Below are 22,411 nucleotides of genomic sequence, written 5' to 3'. Positions count from 1 at the left end.
TTCAAATGGTACGGGCACATCGCCGCCGCCGCCGCCGCCAACCGTGTCCATTAAAGTCGACGCTCCCGCCGAGCCTCTGGCGAGAGAAAAAGGCTTTAATACTTAACAAACGCTAACGACTGTTAACAAACTCTTTCAGAAGTCCAAAGCCATGTGATGCAATAAAAAACAAATCAAAACAAAGAGAAATGACGACTTGAGTAGACTTGTGGTGGAAATGAACGTAAACCTCTTCCTGCAACGAAGCGTTACAGCTATTCGATGAACAAAACAAGCCTACTCAAATGTATCGACGCAAAATATATTCTTGTTTTTAATTGAGGCGACGTAATGAGGAGTTTTACGACACTTCTCAGTTGAAGTTTCCAAGAAACTTAAATTTGCTGGTACGCTATTTTCGACTAGAATTGCTCAAAATGACAAAGCATGTAGCCACTGAACCATTAGTAACAATTCGTGAAAAAATATGAAATTGACCATATTTAGTCATATAATAAGAGTACAGTCCAATATATAAATAGAGTGACGTGTGCCGCGTTCACCCCCGACGCAAATTGCAGCATTCACGCAACGTGACGTATGAAGTCAGGGCGTGACGTTCATGGAATTTACCCCAAATGTTGCACCCTTTGCAAGCGTCCATGAGCCAGCGACATTGCTTCTTTTGTAACTCCGTCAAAGATGGCGCTGTATTGTGTCATGCAATCTTCTTATGTCTGCGTTCCCACGACAACGCTCCCAACAAGTGTCTGTGGGCCGTTGCGGTTGGGACTCTGCATATCACTTTTCCTCATGTCCGCGGGGGGGCAAGGGAGAAGGGGGGCGGGGTTAATGACAGAAACCGGCGCCTCAAACTGCAATTAATCAAGATGGCGAGTGTGAAAGTGCCCCTGACGAGTGCCGTCCGTCACACATGATGAAGCGTTCGATTCCTTCTTGATCTTGAGCAGATGCTTCATTCGCTCATCGAGCGCCGTGAAACGTGGAGCCGAAGATCATTCATATATTGATCATGTCGCTCAAGGTTAAATCGTGCCCAAGACCTCTAACAGTTGTTTACTTTATGATGTGTGTTTAAAAAAAAATAAAAAATCAAAAATCCCAAAAAAAATCTATAGGCATAGGTACAGTGAACCTTTGCCACATTCCCTAAATAGTAGACACCACCCCATGAAAAATAGATTTATATTTGTCTCTAGTTTTTCGTTAAACTGTAAATACACTACAAACTATGATTCCAAAACACTAATATCATTCCAGCTCATCTGAAAACATTACCATGAAAATGGCTTACAGATGATGTCATTTCCAAAATAAATCAATCAATCAAAAAACGGATGTGGTTGCTTTGAATACGAAACATGTAATTCTTTCTTTTACGTTTATTTTTTTAATGAATTTATTTATTTGTATTTTTTTAAGAGTAAACTTCAGCTGGGAGTGACAAAAAATGCACAAATTGATGATGATTCAGTTCATTTTTTTCTGTAACGTCCGTCAGAAAATCAGCAAAAATGTTCGTTTTCCAAAGTAAAAGCAGATGTTTGCAAATGTCTTACTTTGATGGAAGTGTGCTTTGTTATAATAAATATAAGTACTTTATTATTATTATTATTATTATTACAGATATAATTATTTATTGTTGAGGCTGAAATTCTGAGGATTTGGACAATTTTAAGTTAAACAAGGTCTCTAATCGATGTTAAAAAAATTGTTTGCGATTAATTTGATAACCGATTAGTCGATGATTAATCGTTACACCTACTGCAGCTACGCTAATTTTTAACCCTTGCATATTATTCAGTTGGTTGAAATTTGTGTTAGACGATTGTGCTTTTTTATTTTTGGTTACTGTTGATTTCCACATGCTGTACTGTCTGTTCCCTCCACTGGTTCCTTTTCTGAGACGTGAGCCATTTCGCAAAAGAGGATGTTTCTGTCAGGCGGTTAGGGACGGGACACAAGCCCTTTTTTTGCCTGTTTTCCGCCGACCCGTTGTGGAAGTCAAGAACCTAAACTGTCCAGAGAGTCTCGACAGTCCAGTCAGTGGAATCTTTTCATTTTGATTTGTTTTGTTTTCTTATAGGACATAATCGCAAAACCTTTATTAACTGTACTGGCAATGCTTTAGGACAACATTTTAAAGATGTTTACCACCACTAAAACGCTTGGGTGAAAAGGTAGGGATTTTTTTTTGCACCCGAGTCCGAGTCACTTGATTTTGAGTATGTGCCGATACTGTGTACTGATCCGATCGATATCTTGGCAGGTGCGTTAAGAAGAATGATACCGTTTTTGTGGCTATAAGTCAAGTGCAGGAGTGGTTCAAACCAAGTACCAAATCAAATCCTTTTATAAGACATTTTAATTTCCTGTCTGAAATAAAAAGGGTTTGCGTTTCACGTCAGCGGTCGGTCATGTCGCGTTCTGTCCTCTTGGAGTGCCCTGGCGCCTAACATGATGATAAGCTCTCTTTTTTTTTTTTTTTTTTTTTTTTTACTACGACTCTTTCTTCTTCTTTGTATTTCCCGGTAGCCTGGATGCCCAGAGGTGCCGTGCTGCCTCTCACAGGTCAGTCCTGGTACTACGCCAGACCTGGTTTTGTGTGTGGCGTGATATGTCGGTCTCCGACGGGAGCGCAGCCCGCCTCAGCTGCTGCTGCAAGAGTTTTGGCCCGGAAGGAAGGAACAGGTGTGGCAGCTTTAATTTTTTTTCTTTCGAAATGGACGGCATTGTCAGACTGTTGAGCAAGAATGTTCCCACGTTGTCGTCTTCGGTGGCATGGCTATCTGTGGGGAGGGGGGGTGGGATGTTGTGTTCCCGCACATCTGCAGATGAAACGAGACTCTCTCTGCATGATAAATGGATCCCAGCTACTTTCAAGCAGCAGCTTAAAGGCCGCTTATTTGCCCAGCTGTGAGCGGCGTTTGCCTCCAACATGGCGTGCGTCGACCGCTAATGAATGGACTGATTAGAGCGTCGTAGTGAATTAGGCTTACGTGATGTCGTCTGTATGCGCTCGTCAACCCCCGTTTGGTTGCCTGGTGGCCGCAAAAGTTCTTCTGGGGTTTGAACGTTTTTCAAGGGTGTTTTTTTGTTGCGAGCCACAATGTGGATATAGTTATCCTCAGACTGTGAAACCATATACATGGAGAATTTAAAAGAAAAAAATATATATGCACGCGCGCACACATTTATAATCGCCTCATCATACTGTTACATGTTTATCATGGACGATTTGTCAGGCCCACCCACAATAGGTGAAAATATGTGTTTTTAATTATTATTATTTAGTATAGATTAATGCCTCCAACACATTTTTTAACTGATGAAATGACATTCTCTAAACACATTGTAAATGTATTTGAACAAAAATAAAGTAATGTAATGTATGCTACCGTTCTCCTGGTGTTCAAAAAATGGCTGAAAAGCACCTCGGCAACTATGGTTTGCTCCCAAATTTGAGGACAAACATTACAGTAAACAACCATAAAAAACAATCGCTATTAATTCATGTTTTAAAGCTTTATGCATAATACCATTACAAAATATGCAGTTAGTATTTTTGTCCACTTGGGGTCGCCATCCTCACATTCTATACTGTAGTGTGTGCGGCTTTAAAATGCGGGGCAGTGGGAGTCAGCGAATGAGAGTGTAGCGTTGGCTGGCTGTTAATTGGCTAACTGTTAGCCGGTTTGTGCTTGGTACATGTTGGTTTTGTTCCTGTTTGGTCAACAAAGCGGTTGAAAGGGCACCAGCTGTGTCTATGCTTAAACACCTGTGGAGGGTTTACAATTCGTTGTAACTGACGGTGGTAGCGTATATTAAATTAGCTAAAGATGTTTACTGTGGATGTGCAGTTGTGTAAGACAGCTCTGCTTTGCAGTAGACACACGTTGCACTTTATTTATTTCTGTTTGATGCAGTCTTACCTCTTGGCTCGTGCTTGTTGCTACGTGAGTCTGCCCCCTGGTGGGCTTTCCTTTCCACTGCATGTGAATAGTAAACGAAACCTTATGATTACATTAAATGGTTCCATTTTCGTTCTCTGGTCAGTGCTTTACATCGATTTTCCTTTTCAATCCAATAATTTTCACGGTTCATCATGAAAATAGCTGAATATTCATATTTCCTGTTGAAATGCATCGGAAGCGCGGCCCCGAGTCACGTTGAGTCATCGCTCGCAGGATGCTTCAAAAGACCACGTGCACATCCAGTCAGGCAGGCTGTGATTGGTCCGTGGCTTCACACAAGAGACATTGGTGTTTCCTCATGACATCACCAACGTTTTATCACACATGCACTGCACTTCCTGACGTTTAACAGACTCATATAAAAACGGTGCCACAACCAGCATGCGGCAGTGTTGAGTTGAGCTTCATCGAGTTCCAGTCAGTGCCTCACCAATCACATCACGGGTCTGTAGTCTTGGTCATTGGAGGAAAACCATCACAAAATCCCGCCGTGATATACTGGAGTGAAAAATCTGCGATATAAAATTAGAAATGTACGATTTAAAAATCGGCCATACAGTGAGACTGCGAAAACTGAAAGGTGAGGAAAAACTGTATTACATTATATTACCTGATGCAACATTTGTAGTTAAATTTTTCTCCTATATTTGAGTGCGGTGTTACTGTTAAAACTATGCATAATATTACTGTTGCTTACGATAATATAAAATTCACTCTTAATTTTTGATGAACGCTTGGGCCTATTACGCTACTGTATCTTGATGTTGTTCACGATGGCGGTACTTGGAGAACTAAGTTTTTTTTTTTGGGTGGTATTGTGTGAAAAGTTTAAGAACCACTGGTTTAATTGCGTTTTGAGTTGTTTTTTTTTTTTAAAAGGTCTGTCGTGTGTGTGTGTGTGTGTGTGTGTGTGTGTGTGTGTGTGGGAGGCAGGAGGTTGCGCTGGTCGCGATTGGCCAGCAGCGGCGGAGATGATGAGTAAGCCACTCGTCCGGGTCCGCCCCCACATCCTCTTTTACGTAGAGCACATGCTCCTCACACCGCACATGCACCTCCTGCACACTGCAAAAAATAAAAAATACAAATAAAATCAAAATGTGCCGAGGGATTTGTCGTCACTCGACGGGATGCAAAGAGGCCTCCTGACGTGCGCGGCGATCGGGGAGACGTGCCGGCAAGGATGTGCGACTGACAGCGAAAGCCGTCCGCCCCGCGTCGAGAGCCGCTCGGCTGTTTTTGTCTTATTGAATTTTTTAATCGCACCATTTTTTTCGACTCCGTTTCTCAGTCGACTCTCGAACGGTGGACTCGGCAGCTGAGTGCTAGGTACGGTCCCGATGCTTCCCGGTTTGGGCGCGCTTCACTAAGACCGAAGACCTGAACGAACACAAGTCACCGACGGGGTCGTGTGAGGCCGGGCAAACTTTTGTGCTCGGTAGATTTTTGGAACGGGCAGGCAAGGTCATTTAGAAAAGTGCACGTCTAATTGTTTATTTGAATGATTTAATCATTCATGCTAGTGTTTTTAGATATTTTTTGTAACCAATTATTTAATGAAAATATATTTTTTAGAATGTGTGTATATATAAAATTGTTCATTTTAATACTTTGTAATTTTATGACTGAATATATTAACCCTTTTTAAAAAATGTAATGTATAAAATGTACTGTTCATGTAAATGTTCATTTACCATTTTTTTGCGCTAAATAAATTTGATAAGTTAAAATTGTAGCTATATATTAGAAATTATTTAATTTTAATATTTGTTATTTACACTAAATTAAGCAATTCAAAAAATAATTGAATGTATGTTTTTTGTTTGAGTATTTTTCATTTTATCTACACTAAATAAATTAACCAATAATTAAAAAAGAAAATATTAAATGCGCAGTATATGTAAAGTTGCACATTTTACAATTGAATTTAAAATTTTATGTTTTGCACTAAATAACCTGTCCAGTTGAGGAAAATAAAATGTCGGTATGTGATATTGAAATATTTCTAGTGTTGTAAACACTAAATTGATCATGCATTAGAATTTAAAAAAATTATGTACAGTATACCCTTTTTTATTTTATTTTATTTTATGATATACTTAATTTATAAATGAACAATTACACAATTTATTTAAAAAAAAAGTATATCTTAGCGTACCACTTTTAGGGAAAAAATGAATGTCATAAATATTGGAGGATTCCTGCTAATGTAAACGCTCTGCGGGCCGGACTCAAAAGCTGCCCCCCCCCCCAGGGTCCTACTTTGCCCACCCGAGGCGTCGTGCTCCGCTCGGCTGACTTGTCCGTGCGCGGTTCCCACTCAGTGGCTGCGGTGGCCAGCAGAACGTTGTGCTCAGTCGAGGAGGCAAAAAAAAAAAACCCCAAGTGGAATGACTGCAGCTCCGAAATGATAGGGCGAAGAACTGGCCGACTTAAGGTCAAATAAATTACAGGCAGCGATTTAAATGTCGAATCGCCAAAGCCTTTTTTTAGTAGCTTGTCATTGGGCTGTCAGGAAAGCAGGCGGAAGCGCTACCACATGATTTATGTCATATTCATAGCACTAGCATAGTTTTTACTAGTTTGTTTGGGTTTCTCCCCCCCCCCCCCTCTCTCCTTTTGCCTAGCAAGTGGATTTGTCGTTGTGGCCGTGCAAAATCGCATTTGGACTTGCAAAAACAATGGAAACAATGCGTCACCGGCTCCTCTCCAGAGCGGAGAAAGAAGCACTGAGCTCATTTCCTTACGGCGTCCGTATTCGGACGCAGGAACTCGCAACGTCCTGCGCGACGCTAGCCGCGAGCAGGCCGTGCGCGACGCGCGCGCCCGACCTCCGAGAGGATGTCGCAAAGCGAGTACGAGCGAGCGCTTCCTGTCGAGGTGTGCCGACACTTCCTCGGCGTGAAGTCACAAAGTGGGCTCGCGAGCGCAGTTATTTGAAATGCTTCGATTGAAGCGTATGCAATGTTTACGTGAGAAAAGGAAGTGGGAGACTCCAGTCACGTGACTTGACTTAAGTTATCCGAAAGGGACTTTTTAAATAGAGCGAACCCCATTCATCTCGTTCCACACGTGACCGCAGTCGGTGCAAATTTGCGATCTAGAGAGAGCATAACATAAATAAATAGTCGTAATAATCATAATAATCAATGAATAGTTTGACCTCTGCCACATGCTTTAAAAATATGAAACGGAGGAAAAGACTCTTTTTGAACGCATTGAAAATGTATTTTAACACAAACAAAAATTGCAAGTGTAAACTGTATAGAAGATGCCGGAGCGGTCGTGCGTTTCGAACTCCTTCATTCCCGCGGACGTTCATGTTGAGCAAGCGGAAGCCAAACATTTACTGCTCCCGACGAATATATTTGTCGAGTACGTTTCGGTGCGGAAGAGGGTCTCGCCCAGCTTGCCTGTGAAATTTGAAAAGATCCCCGTAGATGGCGCTGTTGCATCGTTCTGGATTTGAGATCAGCGCAGCTTTTTTTGCGGAAGATGGCGGTCAAGCTCTGCTCGTCGCGGCGATTATAAAGAAGAGAAATGCCAACACGTCGGAAGTCGGACAAGTTTAGGCGACTCGCGCTCAAACAGAGAATGTAAATGTATGGTATGAACAGATTACGATTAGATTATATCATGAGAAACGATGACGCAGTTCATGGAGTAAATGGCGAACAGCACGGAAAATAAAAGACTCAGTTCAAGCCGGCACGTTTCTTACTTGTACATCTGTAAATGAGTAATTATTCAGCAGTTAAAAGCCCCTTTTTCACTCTTGTTGTTGTTGTTTTATAGTTTGAGGTGTCCCAAAAATGACAATATTTGACAAAGTCGCTGTTCTGCTCGACATGTTTCTTCTCACACAAAGCTTGTTTCCTCCGCTTTATGGTCAGGAAGCCGTGTTTTTGATTATGAATCTTTCTTTCTTTTGCGAGGCTTCTATTGTCAGAGACCGTCATCTTCCGAGGGTCTCAAAAGGTCAGTCAAAACATTCTGAAACAGCTGGCAGTCAAACCTTCAGTTTTGTAAATTCCTGCTTTATTCCCGTTCATTCCCATAAATTGCCGTTCGTTTCCGAAACCTCGGTTGTCGGCGCCTCGCTCGAAGATCACGTCGTCCCGAATGAGGACTTTTCACGCATTCTCGGGATGGGAAGTTGTGCGCAAAGAGCGTTTGGCGGAAGCGCCGGCGCATCCTTCCTCGTGCCGGCGGCGGGCGAGCGCATCCTGCAGCTGCGAGCTCCTTCCTGCCGCGCGCGCCTTTTGTGCGTGAGGCGACGCCGCGCCGAGGTTGGCACGCTGGCGGAATTTCAATGGGGCGGCCCTGAATGGGGCCACGCTGGCGGGAGGGTCGGGTCGCCATGGTTTTCTCCCACCAGTCGTGGACTTGTCATTCGACAGGGACAATGCCGGATCACAGCGGGTGTCCAAAGTACGCCCCGTGGGCCATCTGTGGCCCGCTGGTTTTTTTTTTCTCCAAAATTAAACACAGCCGGCGTCTCAAGGTTAAAGACCCTGTAAAATGGGCTCAAAGATTTGTATTGCAATTAATTATCCATGCAAAGACTGAGATCTATGTAGTTATGTTTTCCAGATTATTTTTTATTTTATTTTTTTCCGGGGGGGGGCGGTAAAACTGGGCTTTGTGACGCACTTCCACTTAGGCGTGAATCCCCCCGCCCCCGCTATATCAGAACTTTGCGCTTTCATCGCGTTAGCATTTACCTGGCACAACTGCGCCCTGCAGTTAGCTAGCAAGCTACGAATACAGTCCATCTTCACCTCGGATAATTCGCTGGCGTGGCCGCTTTAGATCGCCTCGTCGTTGGCCGTGAGTGTGTGCACGTCGCGGTGAGAAGGCGGAATAGCGAGTGGGAATTTAAAAACGGAAATAAAAGTGCGGCATGACAGCCAACGCGTGGACTTGTGACTTCAGCCGGCAGGGTCGCTTTAGAGCGCCTCATTGTCAAAAGCCCCGCGACGACTCAGCGGCATATGCTCAAGCCACCGCAGTCTTTAAGAGGATATAGTTTCGTGTGGATACTAGACGAAGTAGCATCTATTTTTGCAGGTCGTAGAAGTATTTGATTGACAGTTTAGCAGGGCGTGGGTTCAGCGCATTCGGCGGACACGCCTACAGCGTTTGAGAGCGGAGAGCATGGCTTTGTTTAAAATTTTGTTCTCTGTTTTTGAAGCCTTATTTTATATATTTCTTTATTTTTTTTTTCATCATTCGAATTTGGCAGGGTTGTTGAGAACACTTATTATTTGCGCTGTGTCAAATTGACTAGACATATTTTCCGTGTCCAGGGAACATTTGTCGTGATTTTTCAATTGAATACTTGACATAAATTGGAGTGTTTGCGCTGCGCGAGTTGGATTCCCGGTCAGTGTCCCAATACTGCCAGTCCCAAGCCCAGATGAGAAGATAAATGCAAACATAAATTTACATATATAAGTCGAATTCTTTTTTTTTTTTTAGATATCCCACTGCTACTACAGATGATGATGATGCATTTATTTTAGGGAGGGTTTTTGGAGGGTACTCAGAGATGCTGATTAAGAACTTTGTTGCTTTGCCACCAGCGACACCAGGCTGGGATTTAGTTTTTTCTTGACATGAGTTTACCACCAGCATATTGAATTGATTTTAGCATGTTTGATAAAAACAAGGTCAAGCGGGGCCCCTCTTCCTTCCGTTTTTCCGTACGTGACCCTCGGTAGGAAAACGTTTCGCCATCCCTGTGCCACAGCGATGCTTTTCTTTTCTTTTCTTTTTTTTCTTTTTAAAATCTGGCTTTTTATTGGCCCTGTGAGGCCTCGGTTGACTTGTGGGGACAAAGTGCCTCTCTGACAAGTTGCCTCCATGGGCCCTTCAGGAGGATGTTTACGACTCGGGGCTATTTTCTGCCGGGCGGGCCTCCGCCCCGGCTGCCGCGCTCGCCGAGTCGGGCCGTGGCATGCTGGGTTCGCTGCGGTCAAGTCGGCACGTTTAGACGGCCAGACCTCGTAGGATTTTGGAACTGTTCAGGCCGTCGTCGTGCGGTTTGCGGGATTCTGCGACGAGGTTTCATGAGTGGCCGACGGGTCGGCAGCTGGTTTTTAATCGCAGGTGTGCGGCGTTCCGATGTCGCAGATGCGCAGTAACGGCCAATCAAAAATGCCGTCTTGTATCACATGATCTTCCGCAACAAAAATGAGGTTTACAGCACTACTAATGCAGTACATCGCGTCTTACGATCAGTCCTTACTGTGCTAATAATTTTGGATGTAGCTGTTCATTCGCTTGCTTGTTTTAAATGTGACTAAAAAGTCTTTTCTTTCACCGAAATGAGTTTTCCTTGTGAGTTTTTAAATTTGTATTTGCGTGTTTTGACTGTTTTTCCCCATTCAATAAACAGCTGAAAGTGCATCAGCGACAGATTTGAGTTTTTCTCCACTTTGCCGGCGTGTCGGTGTAGCCGAAGTCCGCTCACAACTCCCATTTTGGCTCTCAACAGAAAGAAAAAACATCGAACGACTTTGTTAGAATGCAACTGTACTTCCTTGACACCAATTATTGTACAGTACTACTTTTTTGGGCAGCATCCTATGGCATCTTCGGGTCTTTTTGAAAAATCCCCCAAAACGCAAATGGAGTTTTTCAGCAAATATTTGGCCATACGTTCTGCTGGTCAATAGCGAACCACGAATATGCTGGGGATTAATGTCGTTTTCTTTTCGGACTTTTTGAGCTTTTGTCATGAATGTAACATTTTCCAAATGCGTTGAGCAGATGTGCTTGAAAGTGTGCCCAAGTTTGGCTGTGCTTCTCCGGCTTCCGCCGTTTGCGTTGATTGTGTTAAGTGACGGGGTCCGGCCGGAACGTCGTCTCATCTCGTGTACAAGCGGCCAGCGCCAAAGTGACTTGAACATTAGCCATCTGGCCAGCAGATGTACCACCGTTCCATGCCCCCTCCCCCACCTCACTACCGCCCCCGTCCCAAAGACCGGCGGCCTCGGCGCTGAGGACGACGACGACTGAAAGCTCCGTGCCGAGGGCCGGGGCATTTTGGGATCCCCGCAAGGGGGCCGTCTTCCCCCGACGCCGGGGAGGCGGGCGGGCGGGCGGGCTGGCGCGAGCAGAGGTTTCCGTCGGGACGCCCTGCCAAGTTCTCACACTCCTTTTGGACCATGGCGGACAACAAGCAGCGCAGACAAAGCTCTGGAAGTGCAAGTTTCCAGTCCGCCCGCCCGTAAGACGACACATTGCACTGAGAACTGCTGCTTTGCGAAGGCTTTTGCTTGTTTTGTTTTTTTTCTCCTTGCGGTAGGCTGATGCTAAATTCAAGGGGTGAAGATGCTTTTGGTGTGTGGTGAAGATCTAAATAGATTTTGGGAACGAGAATGCTTGACTTCCTTTTATGGAACGGGAACTTGTGGAAAGTTTCTGGCTTAAAGATATTGGATTGTAACAATTTCTTCAGAAGGGGGGGGGGGGTAGCAAACCTAAAGGAATAGCGGGTCCTTGTGGACTTGGATGTGCTCCAGTCGGGACCGGCCCACTCAGCTCAAGACTCAACAAAGAGGAGAGGAGAGGAGAGGAGAGGAGCGGTCACTCGCCCACCGCTCGTCTCAAGTTCACAATTCGAAAGTGGACGCCACAGAGAAGTGCTTCGATCTCGGCGGACATGCCCGTCTACTCGGTCGCGTTGAGCTCAGTGCGCCGTCGGTTCTGGTTTTCAAGTCGGACTCGGCAGCATGCCTTTAAAAACAAATATCGATTTTGTTTCACAGTAATCCAATTTCCGATTTCATTCCCCCCCCCCCCCCCCTCCTTCAATATAAAGAAAAGGCAAATGATGTTATTTAAATCAAGTTTCACTTTTGGGACTTTGTTTTCTCCCCTTCTGGGAAATGGTTTATTTCTCCTGAAACCAAACACAGGCTTTTATACTGTTGTTTTGTTTTTGTTCCCCCCCCCAGCATTAACATGTTTTAACTTCCATAAATAATTTTTTTTTAATAGATAATGGGAAAATAAAATGGATGCCTCTTGGAAGTGGAAATGGAAATGCTATTAATCCATGGAAGTGCCATGAATTCCAGCCCCCAACCCCCCCAAAAAAGTTTGTCATGCATTTTTTATGGAGAAAATAGCACGCTATAATATTGTACTTTATAAATACAAATACAGCAATAAAATGAATACACAGTTTTTGCCACATTTGTTGCATCAATTCAATGGCCATTGTGCTGCTCCTTCTGGTGTGCATGCTTTGGCCACCCGGTGGCAGCAGAATACAGTCGTACAGATGTAATGTTCACCGAGACTGTCTCAGCTCCTCAGATCGGCACTAATATTAGTCGTTTTTGTAGAGGATAATATAGGCCCGTGAGTATTGTTATAAAACGTATCTTGAAAAACTAAGTGTATTTTCATAAAGCATTTGAAATGTTCCGAAGTTTTAACATCAACAAACCACCACAAATGTTTTTCTCTGGGTTTAATCATACGGATGAACATAATTTCCCTGCGATTGGCTGCCGACCAGTTCAGGGTGTACCCCGCCTCTCGCCCGAAGCTAGCTGGGATAGGCTCCAGCACGCCCGCGACCCGCGTGAGCATGAGCGGTACGGAAAATGGATGGATGGATGGAAAACTGAACATATGAGTCAGAGATGCATTAATTTGTTTTAAAAAAAAATGAAAAAATTGTATGTTGTGCCCCCCCCTTGTTACATGTTAGCATGCTGCCGTTGTTTGGCTCGTGTCCAAAGTTGTACTTGGTTTGTGAGCGCGTTTGCCGTGTGCCCCCACAGCTGCGGGTGGAGCATGGGTACGACTGCCAGCGCAGCGCCGCCGCCGCCGCCGCCTGAAAGCATCCACGGCGACGGGATGGCCGACGGCAGGCCGTCACTCGGCACGAGCCCCTTTCACACGGTCAACGTCCACAACAGCAAGGCCAAGTCCATTATCACCAACAAGGTCGCACCTGTGGTCATCACGTAAGTCCCTCCCCGAATGCGCCTTCTGTGCCTTGGGTGCCAAAGCTCTTTGATCACTGTGGAGGGGTAACCCCCGCCCACCTCTTGGCGTCGTAACTTGGGCTGCAGTCATCCAGTATTTTTGAAAGCGTGTATTCTACCGATTAGCCCCTCGATTCATCCAGTCACAAGATACAAATTGATGATAATAAAAACGGGTATTATTTGGGTCCAGTTAGGGTCGCTATTGTGGTATCTGTGACTTTGAGTGTGTATGGGTTTAAAAGGCGGGGCTTGTCCTGGTGAGTGACGTGGGCGTCAGCGAATGAGAGTGTCGAGTCGGCTGACCGTCAACTGGCTAACCCTTTAGCCACTCCGCGTGTCGAGCGGCCTTCTTTCTTTTGTTAACATTTGTTCAAAATGACGAGCGATGGTAGGCTGTATTAAATTCGCTACCGTTGCTACATTACTTTGTGTTGGTGATTGTAGATGTGCTGTTTTCGATATTCTCTGTCTTTCCCCCCACCCCTTGGCGCTGTGCCCACCTTTGGTGGCGTAACCCCCCTCAGCGTTTGCCACTCTTATCATCTCATTTGTCAGCGCAGGCTTTTGTAAACAGTGGCTGATAATTGAATTGACCTCTCTCACCATGTTGCCACTGTGTGTGTGTCCGCGCGCATGCACGTGTCTTTGCATGTTGGTGTGTGTCTTCACGTAATGTGTGTTTGTGTGTCTTCCTGTGTTTGTGTATTCCTGTCTGTGATTGTGCTTGTGTGCGTGCGCATGCGCGTGTCTTTGCATGTTTATTGTGTGTCTTCACGTATTGTGAGTTTGTGTGTCTTCCTGTGTTTGTGTATTCCTGTGTGTTTGTGTGTGTGGTTTGTGCGCGGCTGTTTTCTTGTTTGTGTGTTTGTTGTTTGTGTCTTCATGTATGTGCTGATGTGCTCTCGTGTGTGTGTGTGTGTGCGCACTCACAGGTATAATTGCAAGCAGGAATTTCAGATTCACGATGATATCCGCAAGAGCAACTACAAAGTTGGACGGATATCGGACGCCATGCCCGAGCATTACCTGGTGCAGGTAAAGTACGCACGCACACAAATAACATGGCCATGCGCCGTTTTTTTGAGGTGGCGGTCCATTTTTATGATCAGGACTTGGCATCTGCTGGCGCGGCGCCCTCAAGCCTCGCGTGCAAAGATAAGCCAGTTCACCTTCACGCTATCTTCACGACATCCTTTCACACTCGGGTTTGCTTTCTCTTCACACACACGAAACATGAAGGTTGTCCTCCGATTCTTCACTTTGAAACATTCAAAGCTATCACTTCATGGTGTACAATCATTTGTTCAAGAGTCCAAACAGTCGGCGTCAGAAAATATTGATCATAAACTAAAAATCACGACAGCGTAAATTTTCCAATGTGTCCCCTCGAAATCGTCATCGTTCTACTGTGCACAGTTTGGATGACTTAAATTGAAGTCGTAGCATACGAGAAGCGTCCGAAATAGCGTTTTTGTGCACTTTCATGGGAAAGAAAGCTCAAAAGGAAGGCAAAGCTGCTCGTTAACGCATTTCCCACCCTGCAATTTCGTGGACATCAGTGCCAACGTTAAAGAGCATCGCGATGGTGACGATGCGCTTGAACTCGACGACCGCTGCCATGTTGTTCCCTTCTGCCAACAGATTCCTTGCCGCTCTCTTGCAGGGTGAATGAAATCAGTGCCACTAGATGGCAGCACGCAGTGTTTCCCCAACCTGTCTTGAGCCAAGTCACATATTTTACATCGGGGAAATGTCACCCGCCACACAAAAGTGTCACAAAGATGATTTAGTCCACTGAAGTGGTGCCGTTTTCTAAACTTATATTTATCCCCCGGTGAAATGTGGGCCTGTTTAGTTCAACGCAAAGTTATTATTCTGTTGGCTGAGTGGCAACGAGTTAATTTATACAATGAGGTTGTTATTGATCGAATAGCTCTGCCGTTTCCTTCCAGGGCGAGTACTTCATGGTCCAGGACGTGTACGGAAAAGCCGACGTCCTCAGCACGGCGAGCTCCTTCGGGGCGCCCAACTTCCGCCGGGTGAAGGGATCGTCGTACCCGCTCTACGGGATGGGTCAGCCCAGCCTGAGCGGCTTCAGGCGGGTCCTGCAGAGGCTCCGAGCGCAAGGACACCAGGTCGGCCTGCCGTGTTAGCCCTCACTCCTCGAGGGGTGGCCTTTAATTTCAATTACGCTTACGTGATGGGTTTTTTTGTTTTTGTTAGGAGGTGATATTCATCTGCGTGCGAGAGGAGCCGGTGGTCTTCCTACACAAAGGCGACGATTTTGTTCCGTACACCCCCAGGAGGAAGGAGAACCTCCACGAGAACCTCCACGGCCTGGAAAAGGAGCCGGTGGAAGCGCTGGAGCTGACCGTCAGGAAGGAGGTGACTTTTATGGCCGCTCATCCAGTTAACTGGGCTCGCCAGGACATACCAATTTCACGCAGCGTCCCAAAATACGTTTTTTAATAGGATAAAGAGCACGTTATATGATGATATGACATAATTTAATAGAATACAAACAAATTAACTTCAATTCATTGGACATCGTGCTGCTCCTTCTGGTTCTTTCCCTTGTCCACCTGGGGGCAGTATAATACCAACATAGGATAATACTGTACATGGAGATGGTCTCAGTACGGCAGTAATATTGATTTTTCGCAGAGGATAAAGAATACATGTATATACACAATATATTGCACGTCTACACGTGTTGCTTCAGCGGACGGCGGCTTGCGTCTCGTAAACTCTTTAAGTCGCGTCACTCGTCTCTCATGGCACCGCCCTACTTTTTTGCTCTTCGCTGCGCAGCTCCACGACTTCGCCAAGCTCAACGAAAACGTCTACTACGTCTACAACGACATCGAGTACCTGAAAGACGAGCCTCAGAAGATGCTGATCACGTGCGAGGAGGACATCCACGTGACCGAGGAGGTTTACAAGCGGCCCGTGTTCACCATGCCGACCTACAGGTGCTCTCCGCCGCTCCTTTGGGCCGACGCTCGGTCGGCTCGGAAAAATGACCGACCACGCGTGTTACGCTTTTCGTTCCAGCTATTACAGATTACCGCTACCTGTAGAGGGCGCACCGTTGGAGGAAGACTTTGATGCTTTTGTAAATATACTCAGGGTGAGTCCAACTGTACCGTCCTTAGTTTGCAAAGTTACTGCGTCTCACTTCTACCTTGACTATTAGAAAATGACCCATAAACTGATGGGGACCGAGCCCTGGCCCAAATGTTTGGACCGGCCCCACTCGCGGGACTGACTTCTCTCCATGTCCGCCCTCCCCAGGAGCGCCCCAGCTTGTCCCTGCGCCGCGCGGCGCCGCCGGCGGAGCCGCCCGCTCTGCTCTTCAGCTGCCAGGTAGGCGTCGGCCGCACCAACCTGGCCATGATCCTCGGCGCCCTGGCCATCAACCGACTCCGGGGCGACTCACGCCCGCCTGCGTAAGTCCACGTGAGCACGATCCACTCATGTGATGCACTTCAATTTCCACGCATCCGCCATGTCGCTTTTTTTTGTACATTTTATTTTATTTTATTTGTTATATACGAAAAGAAGCTCCCCACCACAGTTCCAAATAGGTGCTCGGCACCAAAATGCCACCGGATGGCGCCAAAGCAATATTTCTTTTTCTGTGTGACGTGGCTTTGGCGTGAGCAAAAAATTGCAAATCATAGGCTCCCCCAAAAATAGCTGAAATTGCAAATGCTGAACCGTGACTATGCGGGGGAACATGGTATTTGCACACTATTGTGTCACGTATTTTGCAGACTTGAGGAGGTGGCCGAGGCACCTCCAGAGCCCAGACCGGTTTTCCGCATCATCCAGACTCTGATCGCCAAGCTGCCGAATGGACAGCAAGTCACGGAGGAGGTGATTTCTCGCCCGGGATTCCGTGTGGGAAGGTGCGTGGGCGCAATTGTGACGCGGTGCGTTTCTCCTCAGGTGGACCGGGCCATCGCGCTGTGCGCGGAAATGCACAACATCAAAGACGCAATCTACGAGAACAAAAGCAAGCTGGAGGGCATCGGAGATGATTATCAGATTCAGGTTGGCGCTTTTCTCCATTTTCTTGAGAGAGCCTTTTGCACGCCTTCCCATTGAAAAATGTCGTCGACGAATATATACGTCGGTGGCAGTCAATGTTTGGATTCCACTTGACAAATCTGAACCTCCACGGCAGTGAATGAGTTAATAAGCCACCGGAGGACTGACAAATATTTATTATAGGTATTCTTCTGTTGCCTGTTAGGGGAACAGCACCAAAGAGTACTTCCGCAACAGAACCCGGCAGAGCTTGGAGCGCTACTTCTACCTGATCGTGTTTAACGCGTACCTCCACGAGCAGGTGAGTGTCGGTCACGACTCGATCGGAGCGAGCGCTCGATATCGGCCGGCCGCTAATGTCGGTGCGGCGCCTTGCAGTACCCGCTCGCCTTCGTGTCCAACTTCAGCCAGTGGATGTGCCGCCACACTTGGCTCTACCGCCTGCTGGCTCGTATGGACCTTTCCGAGCTGTCGGCGCCGCCCCAGCTGGTCACCAGAGGAGCCAGAGTCCTGGTGAGTTGCGCTTACGTCCTCCAGGTAGCTTTTCCTCGTTACTCGGTTGGTAAAATGGCGCTTTGACTTCTGAGTGACCCGACTCACAGTAAGAGACGTTTTGAAAAGTTGTTTTTTGGAGAGAAAAAAATACATTTTTAAAAGAAAATACTCTTATTTTCAATTTTTACAACTCTTAAATTTCCATTTTTTTAAAAATTTTATAAGAACAAGTCTTTAAAAAAATTGACTTTTGGGAGGAGAAGTCTTAATTTCCCCCCCCCCAAAAGAAATTCTTAATTTTATACATTAAAAAGGTTGGCTGCTAAATGTGTGGCTTGCGGTCTGTGCAGGTGGCGGGCGAGTATTTGGCGCCCGACGTCCTGAGAACCGCCAAGGAGATGAAGGCGCTCAACTTCCGACGCGTGCCCAAAATGCCCGTCTACGGGATGGCGCAGCCCACATCTGAGGTGCGGCGCAATTCACCCCTCGGAGCCGTATCTTATCGTGTCGTGGTTCGCCTTAGAACACTGAAAACTCATCAAGTGTTTCGTGCTGTATTGTCGATTTCGTTTAATTTCTGAAATGTGCGCAGGCCGCCGGAGCCGTGCTGGCCCACCTGACGGACGAGAAGCGCCAGCACAACCGCGTTCTGTGGGTCAACCTGCAGGAGGAGCTGGTCTTAGAAGCTAACGGGCAGATCTTCACGCCCAGGGAGCCCTCGCGCTTGGATCAGCACATCGCCGTCCCGACGTCAGACCCGCACGTCATTGAGGTCAAGAGGACGGAAACCGCAAACGTTTGCTTACCTCTTGAGGACGACTGACGGCAACAAAAATAGCCCGAATGTCATTCTTTCATCCTGAAATTCGAAATTTGTTTTTCTCTAAATCAAAAAACATTTTTGGGCTGTAGTTTAAGCATTAAAATACTCCCCCAAGCACACGCTTTAAGCGCGTGTAATCTTATTAAAACACAAAACAACCAAAATGTGCAAGCATGAAATATATGGAAGGTATTTTGCAATGGAATCATTTTTTGATAGTTTCATCCTTAAAAAAGAAACAATAGAAAAACTGGCCTTTTAAAACATTTAAACTTATTAAAATGCAGTTTTTAAACACAATGTAACACATTGCAAACAGAAAATGTGCAAGGATCAAATTTACTGAAGAAATAATACAAATATTTGTGTTCTAGTTTAAGCATTGAAATACCCCTTTTGACACTAAACATTTAAACCTATTAAAACATCTTTGAAACACACTCATTTAAAGAAGAAATGTGCAAGCATGAAATAGAGAACATTTTATTTTATTACTGTATTACACTTTTCAAATACATTGTAAACATATACGTTTTTTTTGTTTTTAAATCTTGTGATCTGGTGGGACTGTAATAGGTGAACATTGTCATAGTGAGGGATCACGGTAAAATCGTTCGGGACAATTTAGAAAACTCTGCCCGCACGCTACCAAACTAAAGTACAGTAAAGTGAATGAAATGTTCCTTGGCCCAACCCACTTTGACTGTTTATTAATTTTTTTTTTTTTGGGGGGGGAATTTTTTGCCATAGAAACTGGAGAGCTGCCTGAAGGAGGAGATCCTGCGCGCCCAGAAGTGGTTGGAGGTGACGCTGGAGCAGGAGAAGCAGATGAAGATTTTGAAGAGCGTCCTCACGCCGCAGGAGATCTTTGCGCAGCACAAGAAGGCCACGCCGGCGCTCGCCTACAAGCGCGTCCCTCTGCCCGACTGCGCCGCCCCACGCGAGGAGGTGAGCGCCGACGGGCGACTAAAAGCGAACATCCTCTGCGACAAACTTGAACGTATAGATCAAAGGGATGTGCGCGGCGCAGGATTTCGACGAGCTGCTGGACGCCATGAAGAGCTCCCTGGCCGAGGACTCGCGCTCGGCCTTCGTCTTCAACTGCTCCGACGGCAAAGGCAGGACCACCACGGCCACGGTGGTCTCCGTGCTGACTCTGTGGCACTTCAACGTACGGCGCCGCGCCGCCATCCTATTTCTGCATCGCGTCGAAGCCGAATCCGAATACGAGTTGTTTGTCGCCCGCAGGGCTTTCCGGAGTTTGCCGAAGACGAGATCGTCAGCGTCCCTGATGCCAAGTACACAAAAGGAGAGTTTCAGGTAGATTTTTCTTTGCACACTTTTTTCCCTGCTAATATCATGGCTGTTAAATGACCAGATTTTCATCTGTAAAAGGATTTTTTTTTTTTTTTAATTAATTAATTAATTAGGTTATTTTTGTTCACTGTAATAATTGCAACTTGTTTCATGGGAAAATCGGGGGTTGATTTTTTTTCTTTTTTTAAAGGACTTTTTTTAATGAAAACTTTTCTTGTAATATTGTTTGCACAAAAACGCAACCTGCTAAAATACAGACTTTTGTCTCGTAAAAATAATTTGGGGAAAAATTATGACTCATAAAAATTATTATTTTTTCCCCTAAAAGAATCTCCCCTTTTTTTCCACTTTAATTCTTATAAAAGTTACAACTGTCCTCATATAAAAATCTTTATTTTTTTCAAAAATGTAATTTTATTTCTCATAGTTTTCCTTGAAAAAATACATTACATTAGTTTGTCTTAGTTTTATTCTAAGGTGCTTAACTGCTCCCCCGCCCCACGTTTATTATTATTATTATTCCAATGTATTCATATACAGCTGTGAAAAAAGCAGACCACTGCAAAACGATGAGTCGTCTGATTTTGCTATATTAGTTTTATTGACTCCCAAATTCCCAAAACGATTTTTGTCAATTAGAGCATTTAATTGGAGACAACTGAAAGATTGCCAGTTCTTTCCCCCCCCCGCAGAGCTGTGTATTCGCATATTTGTCTTGCTGTGGAATGGATATATGTCAAGATATTGGTTTCTGTGTGGTAAATGTTTCCCCCCCCCCGCTGCCGCGGCTTGATGAAAGCGATTCATCTTTAACGAAGCCCGCCAGCAGCGTCTCGGAGCCGCACGAAGCCCGTCTGTGAATAGAACACATACGCGCACACAGGCACTCGCAGCACATTCACGCAAGAGCTGGTGTCGACAACTGCTCACGCTCAGACACTCGCATGCAGACTCGCCAGCGTCACGTCACCCCCAACAAGCCCCGCCTCTTAAAGGCACATTCATGTACATGAAAACAACAGTACGTGCAGTCTATTTGCAATGATGTTATGTATTTATTTTGTTCGATGCGTGTTTCAACAATTGATCTTTTTCTCATAACCTTTTTGTGGGCCGTGCTAAGTTTGATTACTAAACGCCACAAGTAGCAGCAATCTGCAAATAATCGACGGTTTCTAATTGCCTATAGATGGCTGCTAAACACGACTAGAAGCTCCTCAACTCACTCCGACGCCCTTGGCACCAAGATGCCACGAGATGGCGCCAAAGCAATCGTCCTAAACAAGAAGGGGCTTTTGTCATTTTTCCGTCGCAGGTGGTGATGCAGCTGGTGCGCCTGCTGCCCGACGGGCAGCGCATGAAGCGCGAGGTGGACATGGCGCTGGACTCTGTGTCGGAGACCATGACGCCCATGCACTACCACCTGAGGGAGATCATCATCTGCACCTACAGACAGGTCAGCCTCCACCTCATGGTCGCCATTCGCGGGCAGAGTTACTTTGCTCCCGCCCCGTGCAGTGGAGCTTTTTTTCCATGCCAAGCGTGACATTTTTGAAAAATCTGTCGTCATCTGTTTATTTAACCAGTTGACTGGCAGCTGTTTTAGAGCATTTTGGCTTATATTTCAAGACCCACATCCAATACATAATGAGCCCAGAAATCTACCGTATATCAAACAGAGTGCATTGGACGCCAGCGCCCCACAGAGGGCGACAGGGAGCTTGTTTTTCCGCACGTTTTCCCACCTCAGCTCGTGGCCAGCGCACATGAATGGGCGGAATGCAGGCACGAGCGGCTGAGCGTGGAAAAATTGATTATGATGTAACTTAATGGAAGCCGCTTGGATGGGAAGGAGCCAAGAGAAGCAGCGAAGGAAATGAAACCTTCCTTAATATCCGTCACAGGATTTCACATAGCTCATTTATCGCTTTTCGATGTTTCGAGACGGAAAGTCTCGGCTTTGTTGCAGAAAATTGCTGTGAAAAACGCAACTAGTGCGCCGCATAAAAGCTTTACAAACACTCATGTCAAGATTTGTAATGGGCTTCGATTGGTTTGTCAGGTTTTGCTCTGTGCAAATAAATCAAGCTCGAGGAGAACAAAAGCAGCTTGTGACGCTGCCCTGCCGGACAGAGGCTCGCCTTTGTGCCTTTTCTGACCGACACTGCAAGCCTTGCGCCTCTGCGCCCGGAGGAGCCGGGGGCACCCGGAACCGCCCGTCACTGAGCCTCGTTGTCTTCCGCCAGTCACTTTGGGAAAAGCCTCCCGTTGTGTCGCTTTGAAAGGCCAACTCCTCGCAACTTTCGCATTTGAAAGGAAAGTACGTCGAAGGAAGTTTCATAGGGTTCGCCAACTCTTGTCGAGATGTTGGCGAGGTTGCGTGGCTTGCAAAGTTTATGGAATGATTCATCTAAGCCAGAGAGGTCAACGGTGGAGCCCCGCATATCCAAATTGTTTTCAGTTTTCCTTTCTGTCTTTTCTTAAAGGCTTATTTGCTGGTATATGCCTGCTTATTCAAGGATTTTGGGGGTATAAAGAATTATGTATACAATATATACAATTCAATTATTAAGGGCATCCATTGTTCATGGATTTTCGCTCGTTGAAGTCAGGCCCGTCCGGTTCCAAATTTTGGGCTCATTTCAGACTAAAAGGAAGATGAAGCAACGTAAATGTCGGCTCATTTCATACAGCCGACCGTTGCACCGTTCCCCCCCGCAAGTGGTCAAAAATCGACACAA

The 22,411-nt window shown here is 45.8% G+C and overlaps 1 protein-coding gene across 9 annotated transcripts in view; it reads left to right on the top strand.

The window, feature by feature from the left end:
- Window positions 1-22,411, top strand: part of pald1a (phosphatase domain containing paladin 1a) — a 48,150-nt gene that overhangs the window by 8,788 nt on the left and 16,951 nt on the right. For 2 of the 9 annotated variants that reach the window (XM_061756516.1, XM_061756510.1), the window contains exons 2-18: window positions 12,773-12,958; window positions 13,915-14,017; window positions 14,935-15,117; window positions 15,206-15,367; window positions 15,794-15,954; window positions 16,037-16,112; window positions 16,277-16,431; window positions 16,759-16,861; window positions 16,934-17,038; window positions 17,241-17,336; window positions 17,414-17,548; window positions 17,881-17,997; window positions 18,123-18,302; window positions 19,104-19,301; window positions 19,384-19,524; window positions 19,602-19,673; window positions 20,986-21,126. In XM_061756516.1, coding sequence (XP_061612500.1) covers window positions 12,786-12,958; window positions 13,915-14,017; window positions 14,935-15,117; window positions 15,206-15,367; window positions 15,794-15,954; window positions 16,037-16,112; window positions 16,277-16,431; window positions 16,759-16,861; window positions 16,934-17,038; window positions 17,241-17,336; window positions 17,414-17,548; window positions 17,881-17,997; window positions 18,123-18,302; window positions 19,104-19,301; window positions 19,384-19,524; window positions 19,602-19,673; window positions 20,986-21,126 — 2,301 coding nt within the window. In that variant the 5' untranslated portion in view covers window positions 12,773-12,785. The other 7 variants (XM_061756513.1, XM_061756508.1, XM_061756515.1 and 4 more) reach the window with 7 other exon arrangements.

This window comes from Phyllopteryx taeniolatus, chromosome 19 (genome assembly GCF_024500385.1).
Source record: "Phyllopteryx taeniolatus isolate TA_2022b chromosome 19, UOR_Ptae_1.2, whole genome shotgun sequence".
Lineage (NCBI taxonomy): Eukaryota > Metazoa > Chordata > Actinopteri > Syngnathiformes > Syngnathidae > Phyllopteryx > Phyllopteryx taeniolatus.
This window is presented reverse-complemented; position numbering and strand designations above follow the sequence as displayed.